The following is a 20,531-nucleotide window of genomic DNA, read 5'->3' on the forward strand; positions in this document are numbered from 1 at the left end:
AAAAAGGCAGACACAAGATTAAAAGAAACTGTGTTCCAGGAGATGGAGATTAGATGGCTTCCACCTAATGAAAAGCATCACCATCAACAGCGACACTTATGGAGGTGTACCACGTGCCAGAACCCTTTTACAAATTCACTTGGCCTCCACAAAGCCTTATGATACGGGTTCTAGTTTTATCTGTTTCATTTGATGAATCTCAAGAACAGAATTTAATCATCTTAGCTCTTAGCTCTGTTCTCTGCCCAGTAATTATGAGAGCCAGCAGAATATGAATTCAGATTGTAAGAGACAGGCTATAACTACAGCGAGGCTATATATAAACACAGAGATGCAAATTCAGTTCTCAGAGTAATTGTTCCTGAGCACTTGAATCAAAAATCATCTGGGATTTTTCCCCCAGGATTTTATTATTTTTATTTTCTTAGCAGTTTTAGGTTTTAGGTTTATGACATAATTGGAGGGAGGAATGGAAACTTCCCATATACTCCTTGCCTCAAACATGCACAGACCCTGCCACTACCAACAAAATTTAGCAGCGTGCTATGTTTTTTACCATGAATGAACAGATCACCCAAATTCCACAGTTTACATTTGGGTTCATCCTTGGTATTGTACATTCAGTGGGTTTGCTCTACAGTATAATAACATACACCTATCATTATCATATCTACAAAGGACGTATCTGTAGATACACCTTGTCAGTATCTGGTGTTCTCAGTTTTGTTTTGTTTTGTTTTTTAAATTCTGGCATTCTAAGAGTTGTGTAGTGGTATCTCATTATCATCATAATTTTCACTTCCCTGATGATATATCATGTGTAGCATCAATTCATATTCTGATCTGCCATCTGTAGATCTTCTTTGGTGAGGTGTCTCTCAAGGCCTTTGGCCCATTTTTTAGTTGGCCTGTGTTTTTATTCTTTTAATAGAATTTTTATATTTTGGATAATAGTCCTTTAGGAGTCTTTTGCAAACATTTTCTCCCAGTCTGTGGCTTGTCTACTAATTCTCTTGATACTGGCTTTTGCAGAGCAAAAATTTTTCATTTTTTAATGAAGTCTAGTTGATCAATTATTTCTTTCATGAATCATGTCTTTGGGTGCTCTATCGAAAAAGGCATCATCATGCCCAAAGTCATACAGCTTTCCTCATATGTTATCTTCTAGTTTTATAGTTTTGCATGTACACTTAGGTCTATATATTTTGAGTTAATTTTTGTGATGGCTATAATGTCTGAACATAGACTTTGTGTGTGTGTGTGTGTGTGTGTGTGTGTGTGTGTGTGTGTGTGTGTGTGTGGATGTCCGGCTGTTCTAACACCATTTGTCAGAGTGATTATCTTTGCATCACTGTGCTGCCTTTGCCCCCTCTGACAAAAATCTGCTATTTTTGGAGGTCTATTTCGGGGCTTTCTATTCTGTTCTACTGATGTATTCTTCTATTCTTTCATCAATATTACAATCTCCTGATTACTATAGCTTCATAATAAATCTTAAAATTGGGTAGTATCAGTTCTCCAACTTTACTCTTCTCAATACGGCATTGACTATTCTGGAAGATTTGCCTCTCCATAAAAACTTTAGAGTCAGTTTATCATGTTCTACAAAATGACTTGCTGGAATTCTTTCATTGGGATTGCACTAAATCTATAGATCAAATTGGGAAGAACTGATATCTTGGCAATACTGAGTCTTCTTACCCATGAAGATAAAATATCTCTCCATTTATTTAGTATTTCTTTTATTTCATTCATTATTTTTCTAATTTTCCTTCTACAGATCTTTTATGTATTTTGTTAATGTTATCCCTTTGTATATATTTAATTTGGGTGGTATTAACATAAGTGGCATTGTGTTTTTAATTACAAGTTTCATGTATTACAATGAAGGAAAGTAACTGGCTTTTGTATACTAGCCTTGTATCACGCAACCCTGCAACAATTCCTCATTAATTCTAAAAGGCTCTGTTGTTGATTCTTCTTGGTTTTCTACAAAAATAATCATATCATCTGTAAACAAAAACAGTTTTATGTCTTCCTTCCCCTATCTGTATTTTATTTCATTTTATAAGTTTTTATCTGACCTTCATTTATTCCTTCTTCAATGTTCTTCCTTTCTTTATATAGATCCAAATTTTTGACCTATAGCTTTTCTTTCTAAAGAACTTCTTTTAAAACATTTCTTAAAAGGCAAGTCAGGGGCACCTGGGTGGCTCAGTTGGTTGAGCTTCCGACTTCAGCTCAGGTCATGATCTCACAGCTCGTTGGTTCAAACCCCGCATCGGGCTCTGTGCTGACACCTAGCTCAGAGTCTGAAGCCTGTCTCTGGATTCTGTGTCTCCCTCTTTCTCTGACCCTCCCCTGCTCACACTGTATCTCTCTCTCAAAAATAAATAAAACATTTTTTAAAAAAGGCAGGTCAGCAACAAATCTCAATTTTTGTTTGACAAAATATTTATCCTTCACTTGTGATAAATAATTTTGCAGGGTGCAGAATTCTATGGGTTTTTTTTTCCCTCTCTCTCAACATTTGAGTATTTCATTCCATTCTCTTCTTGGTTTTTGAAAAGTCGAATGTAATTCTTGTTTCTGTTCCTCCATAGGTAAGGTTTCTAGCTCCCTACTCTGGCTTCTTCCAGGAATTTTTATTTGAGTCTCTGTAGTTTGAATATGATATGCCAAGGTGTAGTTTATTTGGCATTTATCCTGCTTGGTGTTCTCTGGGCTTTCTCACTCTGTAATTTAGGATCTGACATCAATTTGGAGAAATCACAGTCATTACCACTGCGAACAGTTCTTCTGTTCCTCTCTTTCTTCTCTCTCTGGTATTCCCAGTAGACACGTATTGAAATTTTTTCAGTTCTCCCACAGTCCTTGAATAGTCTGTTTTTCTCAGGCTTTGTTCTCTCTGCTTTTCAGTTTTCAAAGATTCTGATATACCCTCTAGCCCAGAGATTCTTTCCTCAGCCACATCCAGTCTACTAGAAAGTCCACCAAAGGTAGTCTTCATTTCTCTTAGAGTGTCTTTCATCTCTAGCATTTCTTTCTGGTTCTCTCTTAGGATTTCCAGCTCTCTGCTTGCATCACCCATCTGTCCTTGTATGCTTTCTACTTTATCGATTATAGCTCTTGACGTATTAATTAGTTGTTTTGAATTCCTACTCTGATAATTCCAACATTCCTGCCATGTCTGATTCTGATGTTTGCTTTGTCTCTTCAAACTGCGTTTTTTGCCTTTTGGTATGTCTTGTATATTTTTCTTCATAGCCAGATATGATGAGTCACGGGGAAAGGCACTGCTACAAATAGGCCTTTAAATATGTAATGGTGAGGGGCACCTGGGTAGCTCAGTTGGTAAAGCGTCCAACTTCGGCTCAAGTCACAATTGCAGTTGGTAAGTTTGAACCCTACATCGGGCTCTATGCTGACAGCTCAGAGCCTAGAGCCTGCTTCAGATTCTGTATTTCCCTCTCTCCCTACCCCTACTCCCATCGCCACTCATGCTCAGTCTCTGTCTCAAAAACAAATAAACATTTAAAAAAGGTCTAAAAAAATTTACTGGTGAGATGTGAGAATAGGAGAAGTGTTCTATACTCCTATGATTAGGTCTCGATCTTTTAGTAAGCCTATGCCTCTGTACTGTAAACTTCACAACTGCTTCTCAGTATTTTTCTCCTTCCTTAGAAGGGATAAAATGGCTAGAGTGGGAAGGAGCTGGGTATTTCTTTCTTTCACATGAAATGCTAGTATTGACTGGAGGTGGGTCTTCTCCTTCCCCAGGTCAGTTAGTTTCTGATAATACTCCAGCAGGTTCGAGTCTGGTTAACAAGATTCCCCTGAGAACAGGCTTTATTAAGAAGAACAAAGTGATCTGGTTATCTTTCAAAATGGTTCCTTTCCCCTCCACCTACTGGGAGCTCAAGGGACTTTTCTCTGCAGGAATCTGCTCAAGCTCCTGGAGGTAAACCTCAAATACCAAAGAGGCTCCCTATGACTGGGGCCCCTTTAGTTTTTTAACCCTCAGAGTTGTTTGCATTAAGCGTCAGACAAGTCACTGATTACAGTTTAGGTTTTCCTGGCTCAGCACTTGTTCCCACACTGGTCTTGGAGATGGTAGCTAGGACACGCCCTGTATTCACCTTCCCTTCCAATCCTGGATCTCTTCTAGATCTAGGAAGAGCTGGTTTTTCAATCTGTTCAGCGTGTTACTTGTGGATACGATGGAGTGGGAACTTCTAAGCCAGCTCATTATATGCAAAATTGAACACTAAAAGTGGATTACTTTTTTAAATATAAGTCCCTGATAACATATGTTAAATTAGGCAGAATCCATTAAGAATGTATTCCAGAACTACATATACTTTAACCAGCTTTCCAAGTATATTTTATGCACAGAGAAGTATGAGAACAGCTGGTATAAATGAACAGAAAAAAACAAACAAAAAATAATAGAATGGCCTTTTAAATGAAGTATTTTCATCTGATCTTATACTATATTTTCCCCCAAAAGTTAAACTTATTAATCTATGTACAGAAAGAACACTGTATAAAAGTTTAATAATTTGGTGTAATAGCTATAACATTCTCAACATGACTTCCAAATAATGTCATACTACTCTTACTGTTAACTTTCTGGCCAAATAGAAAATTTACACATAGCATCTGAATTCTGAAACTCTGGACTTGTGTACTGGCATTGCATTTTGTAATAATTCCAAGTTTATACTTGTAAAAGTCACATATACTTTATTTTTCCCTGTGTAGTATGACTGTAATTCCTCTCTCATGACAGTTCTGTCATTAAAAGCATGAGATACAGCAGTCTTCACTAAATGGCAAAGGGTTATGCAAATCTCAACGTGTTCCTCATTCAGCTTAAAATCTACTGACTGCATTTCCAAATATCATCTCTAGCTATTTTCCCTCTTACTCTACACCAGGCCTCCACATTTTCTTTTACTTCCCTCAATAAACTAGTTAAAGTTGAATTTTTTTTAATGTGCCTCTCCTTCCTTCACTTCCACTCTCCTTCTCTAGATGCAGAGCACAGACACACTCGGCACACATATTGCACAAACGTGTCCAGAGATGGGAACAGATATACATGCCTTGTGAGTTCCTACCCATCACACAGATCTTATTACCTTAATTATTATTTTGCAAAATAAGCCTTTTTTAGACCTCAGTAATAACAGATAAGACCAGGGTCCTCTCATAGATTTTTGTGCTTTTCCTTCATGGAATTCATGCAATGGGTAATTATAAGGTTAACTGTGTATTGTGATACTATCGAGCACTTCAACTAAATTCTGAGATCACGGAGAGCTGTAACCAGATTGGTTTGCTCACGTTCGCTTTGCTCACATTCTCTCCCTCACATCCAGAATAGTATCTATACATTATTAGACTGTTCAATAAATATTGGTTCAAAAAATAAATTAAATGTCAGGATCAATGTGATATTGTATCATCACAGTAGTACCCAATGCCATGGCAAAAAGCCATAACTTTTATCAAGATTCTTTTTATTGCCAGTTCTATTTAATATTAAGGGAAACACAAAATAATGAACCCTACTCTGGAGACCTAAAAAATGAGAATTTAAATTAAAAAACTAAAATGAATAATGAATATATTTCTTCCTTGCCTAGAGTGTTAATAAATACTTCATAATTATTAAAAGGTTTCATGTTGGGGATCCTTAGTACCAACCCCAGGCTCAGATATTCACACACACAAAAAGACTCAGAAGAATTAGCAAAGAGTCCTATTCATTACAGTAAACAGTTCATGTTTATTACAGTGGAAGAAAACAAAGTAATATCAACAAAGGGTAAAGGGACCTGCAACAGGTTTGAGGAAACTAGATGCAAAGTTCAGAGTTACTCCCAGGGGAATCACACAAGAGTCACGTAATTCCTTCAACAGTGAGTTGTGACAACACGTGCAAGTATTGTCTACCCAAAAAAGCTGACTAAAGACTTAGGGCCCAGGCTGTGTGCTGAGGCTGGTCATGTAGACACTCTCTGTCTAGCATATAACCAAAAGTCCAGACTCTCAGGAGCAAGGCAGTTTTCAGCATAAACCACACTGTTTGGATAAAAGAGTTTAGGTGCAGTGAGTCACTCTTTTCAGTTATGGAATTGTGGGAACATTCCTAAAATCCAAGTTCCCATATGCCAATCAAGAACTAACTTTCTGAGCTCTACTTTCTAAGGAAAATAGTCTCAGGTCTGCTATATATTAACTTCTTTCTGCAAAGGTTCATCACTTATGCAAAAAATAAATAAATAAGGAACAAGTCATGTGGTTCATTGGATTTTACTCACAAAGACAATGATCTACCACGAAGAATAAATCTGAATTGTTATAACTGACAATGCAATGGATTGTACAAATCTATTCACGTGGGACCAAGCCTCCTATGTATCTAAGAGAAATTAATTAGGGACTAAGGTTGGGAACCCAATAAATAGTAAGTATACCTAATATGTTAATGACTAACATATCTTAAAATCATGGAAGTCAAGGACAAATGCTTAAATATAACATTTTATACTTTGCAAGTGTGAATTTATATATATGAACAGTATTTCTAGCATTAGAGATAAAATTTATTTTGAATGCTTGAGAGTAGATATCAAGACTATAAGGGTATCATTTCAGTTATAATCCTCATAAATAAAGCTTTCTAAAGGAATAAATGCTATTTTATGCCTATTTGCTTCCATAACTGTGTAGTAAGAAACTTTTCAATGTGTTTTTTCCCCAATGTGTAACATTAATCATAATTTCATTCAGTAAAATGCTACTTAGTACACAGAAAATGCAAAACCCTTAACTGCATGTGATCTAGCATTGACAAATCATCACCGTATTTGTAGAATAGTTTTTCCTTCAAAGAACTTTTTCACTTGTGCACAGACTCCAAATTTTCCTACTAAGATTAACTCTGCCTGAAGAGTTCACTTTCCTGTCAGATAATAACAATCAACTAACAACTTCTAAAAACTGTGCAGATTGCCCATAAGAAGAAACAAAACCATTCATCCCAATAGCATAACAAGGATAAAAAGTAGACTACCAAAGGTAGAATATACAAAAGTGAGGAAATCAACATCTGCAACCTCACACCCATGCAAAAACGGGAAGTAAGGGTGGAGACCATGGAAAAGGTGGGGATGGGGGAGGGGAGAGAAATCCTAGCGGTGGTGAAGTGCAAAAAAGAAAAATCACGCCAAGAAGGAAAAGATCTCATCTGAATTAGGAAATAATGACAACAGGTCTAAGACTTGGTGGATAAGAAAAGTGGCTGCTGGCCAATATAAAAGAAGAGGCTTAGACGTATACAGGAACAAACACAGCAGTCTTGAGAATTTACTACTCTGTGGGAAATGAGAGGTCACACAGGAGAGCTAGATATTCTTAGAGGCATGGTGATATATGAAAGGGAGAAGCAAGTCATGGGAAGGAAGGAAGGAAGGAAGGAAGGGAGGGAGGGAGGGAGGGGAAAACTGCTGTGTTCTTTACAAAGAACTATTCCACTTTACAAAGAGAAAAGGGCACCTGAATTTAAAGAAATAAAATAAAAACTAATAGCCAGGTGTGGCTGGCTGTCTCAGTCAGTAGATCATGAGACTCTTGATCTCGGAATTGTAGGTTCGAGCCCCACATTGGATGTAGAGATTACTTAGAATTAAACTAAAAAAAAACAAAACCTAGTAGGATACTCAAAAGTCTAACCATCGTTCTCACATATAAACTATTATTTCTAGTGCAGAGAAGAAAAAAATTAAAGCAGCAAATAGCAAGCAGTATCCATGCAATGCTACTATAAAAAGAAAACACACACACACACACACACACACACACACAAAAACCAAAAACAGCATGATCCTTCAAATGATGAAAAATGTACCTAAAAAAACAACCACGAAGAGAAAAATAAAACAGAGTATTCCAACTGTAGTGTGCATCATTAAATAAGCATTTGAGGATATAAAAAAACCTCAAATCAGAAATTCAAAAGCTCAAAAGAGAAAGTGAATAAAAAGAGGAAGATGTTATGTGAGAGCTGACCAAAAAACCAATAGAAAGAATAAACAAGACTAAGCAAAACAAAGCAGAATCCTTGAAGAAGTGAGCAATGCCTTACAAGGTGCTCAAAGAACAGAGTTGACTGAAAATGTAATAAAGGACACCATCGAAAAGAACTGAAAACAGGAAAGACAAAAACAACATAAAAGTGAAAAGGGCATGATATAAAAGTTGGACTAAAAAGATAGGATGAGAGACACTGATTTTATGGTGGTAGAAGGCAAGCAGCAATTTTGGTACATGAAAAAAGATCACCTCAGACCCTGGGAGGTAAAGGAAAAGGAAAGACATGATTTTGCCTTTAAGAACCACTCTTGGAGAGTTCTTCAAAATAAAAAAAAAAAAACCCACACCCCAGGGCAGCNNNNTGACTCTGAATTGATTTCCATTCTTCCTTTTTTTTTTTTTCCTTAAAGTATAATTCTTTTGTTGTTGTTGTTGTTGCAAATTTTATAGTTTTTTGTTTTGTTTTGTTTCTTGTTTTTTTACAAATAGTTTATTGTCAAGTTGGTTTCCATATAACACCCAGTGCTCATCCCCACAAGTGCCCTCCTCCATGCCCCCATCTCCCCCCTCCCCCCACACACCCATCAGTCCTCAGTTTGTTCTCAGCACTCAAGAGTCTCTCATGGTTTGCCTCTCTCCCTCTCCCCCACTATTTCCCCCCTTCTTCTCCCCCTTGGTCCTCCGTTAAGTTCCTCCTAATCCTCCATTCTTCTTAAGCTTGAGGAATTTACGGGAAACATTAATGGCTACTGAGCTTCCATACAAAACATCAATCAGCCTTTCTAGATATTTTTCTCAGCCTATTTCCATGGCTATTGCTTCACTGGAGTAGACAAGGGATATCATGTTAATGGCATGGGCAAGGAAGGCAAATTAGACTCTCCTCAGTTACTTTCTAATATCATGCACACAATTTAATCATGCTAATTGAGTTGGGGATCTGTGTCTTTGGATTCTGTGTCTCCCTCTCTCTGTCCCTCCTCTGCTCATACTGTCTCTCAAAAATATATATATATATATTGAAAAAAAAAGCTACAGCAATCAAAATTATATGGTACTAGCATAAAAGTAGAAATACAGATCAATGGAAAAGGACAACTCAGAAATAAACTCGCATGTAGAAGAATCTACAATGGGAAAGAAACCATTTCTACATACAGAAAAAGAAAATGGACCACTTTCTTACACCATATACAAAAATAAACTCAAAGTGAATTAAAGGTTTAATAGAAGACCTGAAGCCATAAAAGCCATTAATATTACTTAGGCAGTAAAGTCTTGGATATTGGCCTTAACAATGTTTTTTTGTATCTGTCTCCTCAGGCAGGGGAAACAGAAGCAAAAAGAAACAATTTGGACTACATCAAAATAAAAAGCTTTTACAAAGTGAAGGAAATCATCAACAAAACAATGTAACAAAGTGAATAGGACAAGATATTTATAAAAGATCTGATAAGGGTTAGGATCCAAAATATATAAAGAATTCCTACAACTCAACATCAAGAAAACAAAATAATCTAATTAAAAAATGGGCAGAGGAAGTAAACAGACATTTCTCCAAAGAAAACATACAGGTGGCCAACAGACACAGGAAAAGATGGTCATCATCAGAAAAATGCAAATTCAAATCACAACAAGATATCACCTCCTAACTGTCAGAATGGCTAGAACTAAGACAAGCAATAACAAATGTTGCTGAAAACGTAGAGAAAAGGAAACTCATGCACTGGTTCAATCACTGTAGAAAATACTATTGAGGTTCCTCAAAATATTAAAAATAGAAGTATCATATGACCTAGTAATTTCTCTTCAAGATATTCATCTAAAAAACCAGAAAACACAAATTTGAGAAGATATACACACCCCTATGTTCACTATAGCCTTATTACCAGTAGCCAAGATATGAAAGCAACCCTGGCATCCACTGATAGCTAAATGGATAAAGAAGATGTGGTATATACACAATGGAATATTATTACTCAGTCTTAAAAAAGAAAATCTTCCCATTCGTGACAGTATGTTAGACCTAGAGGGTAATATGTTAAGTGAAATACACAAAGAAAGACAATTACCATATCATTTCACTTCTTTGTGGCATCTAAAAAAGCAAAACAAACCAGCAAGCAAACAAACAACAGAAACAGACTCATTAAAACTGTTGGTTGACAGAGGGGAGAGGGTTGGAAGGGGTGGTCAAATAGGTAAAAAGGAATAAGATGTATAAACTTCCAGTTATAAACTAAAGAAGTCATGAGAATGAAAAGTACAGGGAACACAGTCAAAACACTGTAATAACTTTGTAGGGTGGCAGATGGTAATTATTACATTTATTGTGGTGAGCATTTTGTAGTGAATACAATGTATATAAATGTCAAATCAGTATGTTATGCATCTGAGACTAATACTGTATGTTAATGATACTTCCAATTCAAATTTTTGATGAAGTTGAACAAAAAATAAGACACAAAAGACATTTTGAACACAAATAAAAAATTTCAATATGGACAGTGTAAGAAAAATATATCATTGAATTAATGTCAGTTCACCTAAAACTGATAATGGTATTCTGATTTGTAACATAATCCTTTTCTGAAAAGTTGCACGTAAAAGTATTCACTGGTGCTACTTCATAATGTCTGAAAGTTACAGATATATTTGGTGAATTTTTTTATCTGTATTTAAAAAAAAAAAAAAAGCTGGGGCATCTGGGTGGCTCAGGAAGGTAAGCGTCCGACTTTGGCTCAGGTCTCGATCTTGTGGTTTGTGAGTTCGAGCCCCGCATCAGGCTCGGTGCTGACAGGTCAGAGCCTGGAGCCTGCCTCAGATTCTGTCTCCCTCTCTCTTTGCCCCTCCCTCCCTCCCTCCTTCTCTCTCTCTCTCTCAAAAATGAATAAACATTAAAAAAAATGTTTTTAAAGGGTAAAACCAAAATGTTAATAATTAGTAAATCTTGGTAAAAAGTAGACTGATGTCCCTGTACTACTGTTTCAATTTTTGGTAGGTTTGAAATTTAAAATTTGAGGGGATTAAAACTAGACTTATAAACATGGAAATGGAACACGGAAATATGGAAAATACAACGCACTCCAAGAATGCTACAATGTCACACAGAGTTCACCGAAAATTCTGAGAGTTGAAATTATCAATCTGAGAAAGAGACACCCAGCAAGAAATTTCACACAATGAGTAAGTTACATATATGTCTTCATTTAATATAAAAATTAGGGATGCCTGGGTGGCTCAGTAGGTTAAACTTCCGACTTCGGCTCAGGTCATGACCTCACGGTTCGTGGGTTCGAGCTCCACATCGGGCTCTGTGCTGACAGCTAGCTCAGATCCTGAAGCCTATTTCGGATTCTGTGTCTCCCTCTCTCTCTGAACCTCCCCTGCTCATGCTGTCTCTCTCTCAGAAATAAATAAAAAACATTTTAAAAAAATAAAATAAAATATTAAACTAGATGGTGCTCAGCAAGAAGTGAGATCCTCATTTATATTACACTGGTCATGGATTCATTCAAGCTCAATATGGTTCTTACGTAACACTCAAGCCAGGCAAAGAACCTGTGAATGACATGAGCGTTTGCCAGTCTTTGACAAAGAAGTGAAATACTCTGTTCAGGTGGTCAAACATATGAGAAATACTGAATTCTTAAGTAAGAATTAAGCACGTAGAGAAATATTACCTAAAGAAAAGAGGAAATGAGAAGGTTCCAGTGTCCAAACCATTTATAAAGAACTTACATGTGCTTAAGCTACGTACAAGGGTAATTTTATTTTTATACCATTTTCACCTTCTGTGCTCACTCTGGAATCTAATCTCCTAAGAGATGTAAGCTCACTGTAATAAAACCAAAGGCTGATGAGCTCTTTCTCACACAGCTTTCCCCAGCTGTCTCTCAACTGCCAGTCCTTGCTAGGAGACGGCTACTCCGAATCAAAGCTTTTCATGATCTAATGAATTCAAGAAATGCTGGCTGATGGATCTCTGCCCTAAAAAATTAATAATCTTAGAAGGGGACACAAAAGCAAAATACAAAGTACAGTTCACAAGATAAAGGCAAGGGTGAACATGTACATGAGGAAAACATTAACCTCTAATAGCTCCAGAATTCCAAAACCCAACCCTGACAGGTATTAGCGGTGTTGACTTTGGATAAATTATATAACCTCTTAGTTTTGATGTTCTCATTTATAAAATGGTTACTTCTTCAGAACTACCTTCCTGAGTAGTGAGAATGACATGAGATATTATGTAAATGACTTAACATGGGGCCCAATAGCTTATACATAGTAAATTATTATACCTAGAGGAGGAAGGATATTATCCACATAACATTCATGTGTCAATATCATAATTTATTCACATTCCATTTTAAAATGTCTTTAATAATTACTAGTTTTTTTCATTTATTAAAATCCAGTAACTTACTAATCTTCAACAGGCACCAAAACTTTGGTTACATATGCACCCTGCTTGATTCTACATAACTTTTTAATTTTCCTTTATCTGATTTTTTTCTTCCATCTATTGATCCATAATAATAACCTTAGAAAAGGATATTTCGTTTTTACAATTTTTAGTGAATTCTGGAAGAGGGGAGTATCTCTGGTAGAATAGACCTAACAGATTCAGCAATAATGGGAAATACTCCTGACTGTACGATATGATAAAGGAAGTTTGGAGTTAACACTTAGAGGAGGTGAGAATTGTACTGAACAGTCTTAATTAACAACTTTATTTGGCCAAGGAGTTTGATATTAGAACTGAGAAAGGTGAGAATTGAATTCTGAAATTTGTGAGTAAACGAACTGTAAATGGAAAGCAGAATGATTTGGTAAGAGGGTTTACAAGGAAACCAACAGCTCATTCAAAAGCCTTTCAGTAAAGAAAAACAATTGGAGGGGCACCTGAGTGGCTCAGTCCATTAGGCATCCGACTTTGGCTCAGGTTATGATCTCACAGTTTGTGGGTTCGAGCCCCGCATCGGGCTCTGTGCTGACAGCCAGCTCAGAGGCTGGAGCCTGTTTCGGATTCTGTGTCTCCCTCTCTCTCTGACCCTCCCCAGCTAACACTGTCTCTCTCTCTCTCAGAAATAAATAAAACATTTTAAAAAAAAAAAAAAGAAAGAAAGAAGAGCAACTGGAAAACCTAAGTCTGAGTTAACTCTAGAAGAAAATTTCACTTTTTCTTAAAGAAAAAAAAAAGGCAAAAACATCTCACAGAGGACAGCATGAAGATTTTTAAATTGTAGCTATGAAAAAATTATAGCAATAAACTTTTCAGTGATTCTGTAGAATTATAAAAATTACAGCAGTATTATAAAAAATGGCCCAAAATTACAGTGACACTGAAGGATCCAGGACAATTTAATTCATGTTAAAAAAAAAAAATGGCTACTGATGATAGGTTGCCATTCTCAATGAATCTGCATCTCCTCTGTGGCTTAATTTATAATGAAGAAATAAAATTTGAGTAATTTTTCTTAAAAATTTTTTTTGAAACTGTATTTCATCATACTTGTGACCTTGGGGTCTCTTTGATCCACCCTGCCCACTATTCTATGGGTTACAGTCAGCGCTCTCTTGGCTCAACAGAGATCACAGACCACTGCTAAACTACAATTATGTAATAGATCTTTCTTTGAGGTTTTACATGATCCAGAGTATAAATAAATTTGTCATCCCCATCTACTAAAGTTCGAAGTATCCCTCTACCAGCTCACTTAAATTTTTTCCTTTCCAATTCCATGAAAATCCTGGGTAATTTCAAATACGTGTATATAACCTAGATATTACCACAAACACCCTTGCAGTTCCTCAAATGTCTCTACAAGATGAACAGTAATCTACATTCTATGTCAGCAATTTATTTATTCAATAAAATCTTTTATAACTACTTCCTAATTTTCAAACCCATCCCACTTTTACACAATAACTGTTCCTCACTCCTGTGAAATTTAGCTAATAAGCTTATCAGCTGTCTCCAGTTTCCTCTGACCCACCACCCAACTTTGAACTCTGGAAGAAAATTTCACTTTTTATTGAAGAAAATAAAAAAGAGATTCATGTTTCAAATATAATCGTCAAATATACTCTTACTAGCACTCAGAAATCATTTGCTTAATCTAGTTCACACAATAAACCAAACATGTTAACTAATAAAAAGGGTGTTCTTCCTCCTGGATTGCTGAGTATTGGGGAAGAAAATCATTAATTTCTATAGATTCTTCACCAAGAATTGGGCATTATGGTTTCAAAAGGATTCCCAATGCTACATGGTCATTCAATTAGTTAAATCTCCACATTCCCGATTCTCCTCAATGAAAGTAAATAAATCAAAGCTATGAATCACATACCTGCTTCTTATCTTCCCTGTCTCTACCCTGGCTGTATACTAGAATTACCCAGAGATCATATTTTTAAAATGCCAATGCCTCAGATCCCCCCGCCCAAAAAAAACCAATTCAATCAGAATTCTGGAGGGGGGTGAATTCTGGATATGGGAACCACATATGCTACTTACTTTCTATTTGTCTCTAAACCTTCACCTATTTTTAATTCTCTAAAAATCTCACCCATTCCTTGATCTACAAATTGTCTTCACTTTTCTAGTAACTTCGATATTTTTATATAATCTAAAACTTTTCTAAAATGTTAAAGTTTGCTACAAAATAGGCTATAATACACAGGTTATTTTGGCCTATGTGTCATTAAAAAATTAAGACTCCATATTTAATAATTCACTTAACAATATAGTGCAGTAAGTAAAATAATACCTAAAGGATACAGCATTTAACAGTATGTTATAGTTTATGTCATCAGAACACATACAATTTTAAGTAACTATGAAGTAAAATACTTGGGTAATAAAGTTTTTCTAGGTTACAGTTAAAAAAACATATAATGACCAATTAAATACATTGTCTTAATAGTGACAAATATAGGAAATCAATATACTTAATTTTTAAAAGCAAATTATTTCCATGAAATATATAGTATTATAGGATGCAAGAAGACACGTATCTTTAGTGGAAACTTAACCATTATACCAAAATGCCAACTAAGGTGGTGTTTTTTGTCTGAATAGGGTTTTACAGCATCCTTAAAGGTATAGGAACCGTTATCCAAATATGCTGGCTCAATTCTGACAAACCTGTTAATGTCAATGTGAGTACCGGTCCTCATATATGATAGGAGGAGAGCCCAGAATCTCCTGCAAAGCTGTTTTTCACAACTACTTTACTCACTATCTTCTGTACCTACTTTCAGATGTGCCCCCAACATACAGTCTTTATTGGGTCAGAGAGAGAGAGAGAGAAAGAGAGAGAGGGGGAGAGAGAGAGAGAGAAAGAGAGAGAGAGAGAGAGAGAGAGAGAGAGAGGAGGGAAGGGGAGGAGGGAAAGAGAAAGCAGGGGAGGGGCAGAGAGAGGAGGAGAGAGGGAATCCCAAGCAGGCTCCATGCTCTCAGCACAGTCCCTGTCTCAAGACATGGAGCTCGATCCCGCAAACAGATGATGACCGGAGCCAGAATCAAGAATTGGATGCTTAACCAACTGAGCCACCCAGGTGACCCAATGATTGTAGAAAATTCTGAGACACCAAAATGCCCATTTTGCAAATTAGTCTGAATTAAACTTTTTTTTCATTGACCCATGTTACTAATAACTTCAGTTTGCAACAGAATTCACAATAATTTAAAATCTCAAAGTCTACACATAAATATACAATGTGGAGAGTCAAGATGTAGAGAGACCACATAAAAAACTGTTTGTTCTTGAAAACAAGAAGTGTTCAGCAGAAGAAATATGTAATCTGAATTATCCTTAACCACTGAGATAATGAAATAATGCAATTTACAATCACAAGGCCCAGATGGTTTCACTGAGGAATTCTATCAAATATTTAAAGAATTAACACTAGCTAACACTATCTTCTAAAACTGTAATTTTACACAATACCTTCCAGAAAGTAAAGGAGGAGGGAACATTTCCCAACTCATTTTATGAGGCCAGTATTAGCCTGATAACAAACTAGACTAAAGAGTATAAAAAATAAAAAGTATAGATCAATATTTTCATAAACTTAGATGCATATTTGTAATATATTTTTATTAGTAAATAGAATCCAGCAATACATAAAGAGAATATACCATAATCAAGTAGGATTTATTCTAAAATAGAAGGCTATTCACTCCCCCCAAAAATCAATTACTATAAGGTACCACCATATTAAGCACCTAAAGATGAAAAATCCCATCAATTCACACCAAAAACAACGGATAAAATTCAACACACATTCATGATCAAAACTCTCAGCAAACTCACAGAGAATTTGCTTAACTTGATAAAGAACAACTTCAAAAATGTTACAGCTAGTGGAACACCTGGATGGCTCTGTTGGCTAAGCATCTGACTTTGGCTCAGGTCATGATCTCACAGTTCGTGGGTTTGAGTCCCGCATCTGGCTCTATGATGACAGTTCAGAGCCTGGAGCCTGCTGCAGATTCTGTGGTTTTGCTCTTTGCTCACTCTTTGCTGCTCCTCCTCCCTCCTTCACTTTGCCCCCTCACTTTTTTCCCCTCACTTTCCTCCCTCTCTCCCTCCCTCTCTCAAAAAACAAAAACAAAAACAAAAACATTAAAAAAAATCTTAAAGCTAGTATCATCATTAATAATGAAAGACTACAGAATTTCTTCCAAAGATCAGATTAAAATGTAAAACACAAAACTATAAAACTTTTAGAAGAAACCATAAGAGAAAAACATTGGGATGCAGTGCTAGTCAGAGTTCACTTGGATAACAAAACTATAAAACAATAAACTGGTAAAATGGACTCATCAAATAGAAATTTGCAAAACATCTGTTATGAACATAAAAAGATAAGCCACAGACTAGGTGAAAAAATTTGGAAACTACATGTCTGACAAAGGACTAGTATCTACAATACATAAAGAACTCTCAAAACTCAGTAAAAAAATCCAATTAGACAGGGGCAAAAGACATGAACAGATGGTTCATTAAAGACATGATATACAGAAAATAAATCAGTTGAAATGATGTTCAATCTAATGCCATTAGGAAAATGCAAAATAAAACCATGGTGAGATATCACTACATACTTATCAAAATGACTAAAATAAAATAGTGACAAATGCTGGTAAAGATATGGAAAAACTACATCACTAATACACTATTAGAGGAAATGTAAAATGATAACAGCCACTCTGGAAAATACTTGGCAGTTTATCATAAAGCAAAACATGCAACTACCAAACAACGTAGCCATCAAAAGAAAATGAAACCTTAAGTTTTTATCCCAGGAAAATGAAACCTTAAGTTCATAGAAAAACCTGAGCCAGAATGTTCACAAAAGTTGTACTGTTAACAGCCATAAACCAGAAACAACCCAGGTGTCCTGTAACAGATGGTTAACAAACTTTAGTACATTCGCCCCATGAAAGTTTACTCAGTAGTAAGAAGAATGAGGACTATTGATAAATGCAACAACTTGGGTGGATTTTGAGGGAATTATTGTAAGTTATAAAAAATCAAACCCAGAATATCATCAAGGGTAGGATTCCATCCACATCACATTATTAAAACAACGAAATGGAGTACAAATTCAGGATGCGGGAGTGGAACGGGCATGGGTGCATGGTTGAGGCTATAAAGGGCAAGCGGAGGGATTCTTACAGTAATGGAGCTGTTCTGTATCTTCACTGTATCAATACCAATACCCTACTTTTGATATCATACTACAGTTTTACAAGATGTTACCAATGGGGGACACTGAGCCAAAGGTATATAGGATCTCTCTGCATTATTTCTTACAACCGCAAGTGAACCTATAATTATTTCAACATTAGAAACCATTTTTAAAGCATGTTGCATACATATATGTACTTGTCCAAAATTTTCTTTAGTATGTTCCCATTAAAAAATATTTTATTCATTTAAATGATTTACTTCTGTTTCATAGAAGAAATTTCTAATCATTGGAGGTAATTAAAAGTAAATGGATTTCTGTAGGTAAAAGTATGCCTCTCGATTAAACTGTTACAATAGAATATGGTTAAGGAGGTTACTTCATTGCCCATAAAATATAATTAGGTGATTTACAGGGAATATGTGAAACTAATTCTATCACACATTTACCTTTATACAAGACATAAAGAAGCAAATCTATTTTATGATTACTCCTGGATTGGTCAATAAGTATTATACACAGCTAAAGAATATCAGCCAAAATTATTTTCTAAAATACAGTGATTCTGAACTTACCTTTAAGTGCACATTTATAGTGGACTATAACCCTGAACAGCTGTTGAATTCTTTTACACAGATTTACTTAAATGTAATAAATATACAAACACGGGATAATAGTTTTCAATTTTTTTAGAACACATAAATTACCTGCACACAGAACACTGCCGCTGAGGTTGAAGAGCAGTGAACATAACAATCATAGAATAGTTTCGAGGTGGTGCTTTTATAAATTTTCGGAATTTATCGCCATTCATTCGGAAGATTGAGCGCCTGGAACTCCATTCCATCAGCTGTTCTACTTTTTCCGCTAAAAGATTCTGCAATTAAACACAGACATTTAAATTTACACAGGGTTAAAATCCTCCACTTTGCATTGCATATAAACTGAATACACAAGATTATATCTTACCCCAAATTAATTTCTGCTAAAAGTTTTTCTTTTGGTGAATATATCCATTATTGTCTCTATATGCATAAAATATTTCATCTTATTTTTCCTAATATTGCAAAGGTTTATAAAACAGACATCAAAAGTAAAACAGACTGCCACTTCGAGAAAGATAAAATATACATGCTTTTCCCTAATCTACCCACTAAATACAGCAAAAAAAAGCTGTCCATTACATCAAAAACAAATATAAGAAGGCTCTGAAAAAGGATGTCCAGGGTTAATAAAAAAGAAGAAGAAGGAAATCCTGCTATTTGCAACAACATGGATAAAAATACAGAGTATTCCGCCAGTCACAAAAGAACAAATGTGGCATGATTCCACCTGTATCAGGTACCAAAAATAGTCAAACTCCTAGAAACAGAGAAAAGAATGGTGGTTGCCAGCGGTGTGGGGAGGAGGAAAGGGACAATTGTTGCTCAATGGAATCAAGTTTCAGTTAAGAAAGATGAGTAAGTTCCTGCGATCTCCCGATCCACACAGTATCTACAGTTAATGACCGAGGATTGTGACTTTTAAAATATGTTAAAGAGGACAGACCTCATGTTGAGTGTTAAACACACTCACACACACAGGCACGCATACACGCAAAGAACACAAGGAAATTTTTGAAGGTGATGCATGTGTTCGGTACTCTGTGGTAATGGAAGCACAGATGTGTGCATATTTCGAAGTCATCAATATATATATTAAGGGTGTTCAGTGTTTTGGATACCAATGATAACCCAATAAAGCTTCAAATAAGGAAAAAAAGAGAGAGAAAGAGAGACAGGCATCTTACCCTAAGTTAGGGTAAAAAGCTTCCTGAACTGCTCTGCACCTATCTGAGGAAGAAAAAAGATAAACCAAAAGAAATGGAAGAGAGAGGAGAGAAGTGAGGGAGGGGCCGTAATTTGGTCAAAGAGAGGCCTGCTTCATTAGTAACTGGACACAATGTTCAGATAAATGCACAATGGCAGACTGACATACTGAAAAAGAAGTTAGTGTTATAACTAATTACTGGGATAATTGTTACTTAAAAAAAAAAGACAACAAAATTTTATCTTAACAAAAAATTACCAGCTGAAATTCATCCTAATCTCAAAACATTTGGGTTTTATTATATTTGAATGTAGGCCTTTAATTCTGATGGTTTTCCATGTTAAGCATAATTTACTAGTGTTTGTCTTATAAAAAAAATTGTCATATATTTAATGCAATTTTAAAATCTTCAATTGTTTACCCCAACGCTCAATGAGTCAATTCGGTATCTATAAATTCTTCTGCAATAATTTTAAAATAAAATATTTTATTTATAGGGACTGTGACCCTCTGTGTACAGACAGAACCTCCAGACTGGCAATCAAGCAAGGTCCTAACACACTAATGAGGGGAGAAAGAACTAGTCTAACAAACAGCTATTTATCTGCAGGTTCCTAGGGTATTTCAACATACTTTTCTCATCAAATACACACACACACACACACACACACACACACACACACACACACACTTTCCTCTTATTCTTTTTAAATTTATTTATCTTGAGAGAGAGAGAGAGAGAACACGACCCAAGGGGAAAAAGACAGAGAGGAAGAGAATCCCAAGCAGGCTGAGCACTGTCAGTGAGGCTTGATTTCACCAACAGTGAGATCATGACCTGAGATAAAATCAAGTCTGGACGCTTAACTGACTGGGCACCCCCCGACACATTTTCCTTTTAAAACTCTGCAATT

The 20,531-nt window shown here is 35.9% G+C and overlaps 1 protein-coding gene across 3 annotated transcripts in view; it reads right to left on the reverse strand.

Moving 5' to 3' along the window:
- Nucleotides 1-20,531, reverse strand: part of TUSC3 (tumor suppressor candidate 3) — a 250,951-nt gene that overhangs the window by 141,616 nt on the left and 88,804 nt on the right. For all 3 annotated transcript variants that reach the window (XM_077772704.1, XM_077772707.1, XM_077772697.1), the window contains exon 2: nucleotides 18,516-18,685. In XM_077772704.1, coding sequence (XP_077628830.1) covers nucleotides 18,516-18,685 — 170 coding nt within the window. The remainder of the gene's footprint in view (nucleotides 1-18,515; nucleotides 18,686-20,531) is intronic.

Source organism: Crocuta crocuta, unplaced genomic scaffold (assembly GCF_008692635.1).
Source record: "Crocuta crocuta isolate KB4526 unplaced genomic scaffold, BGI_CrCroc_1.0 scaffold140, whole genome shotgun sequence".
Lineage (NCBI taxonomy): Eukaryota > Metazoa > Chordata > Mammalia > Carnivora > Hyaenidae > Crocuta > Crocuta crocuta.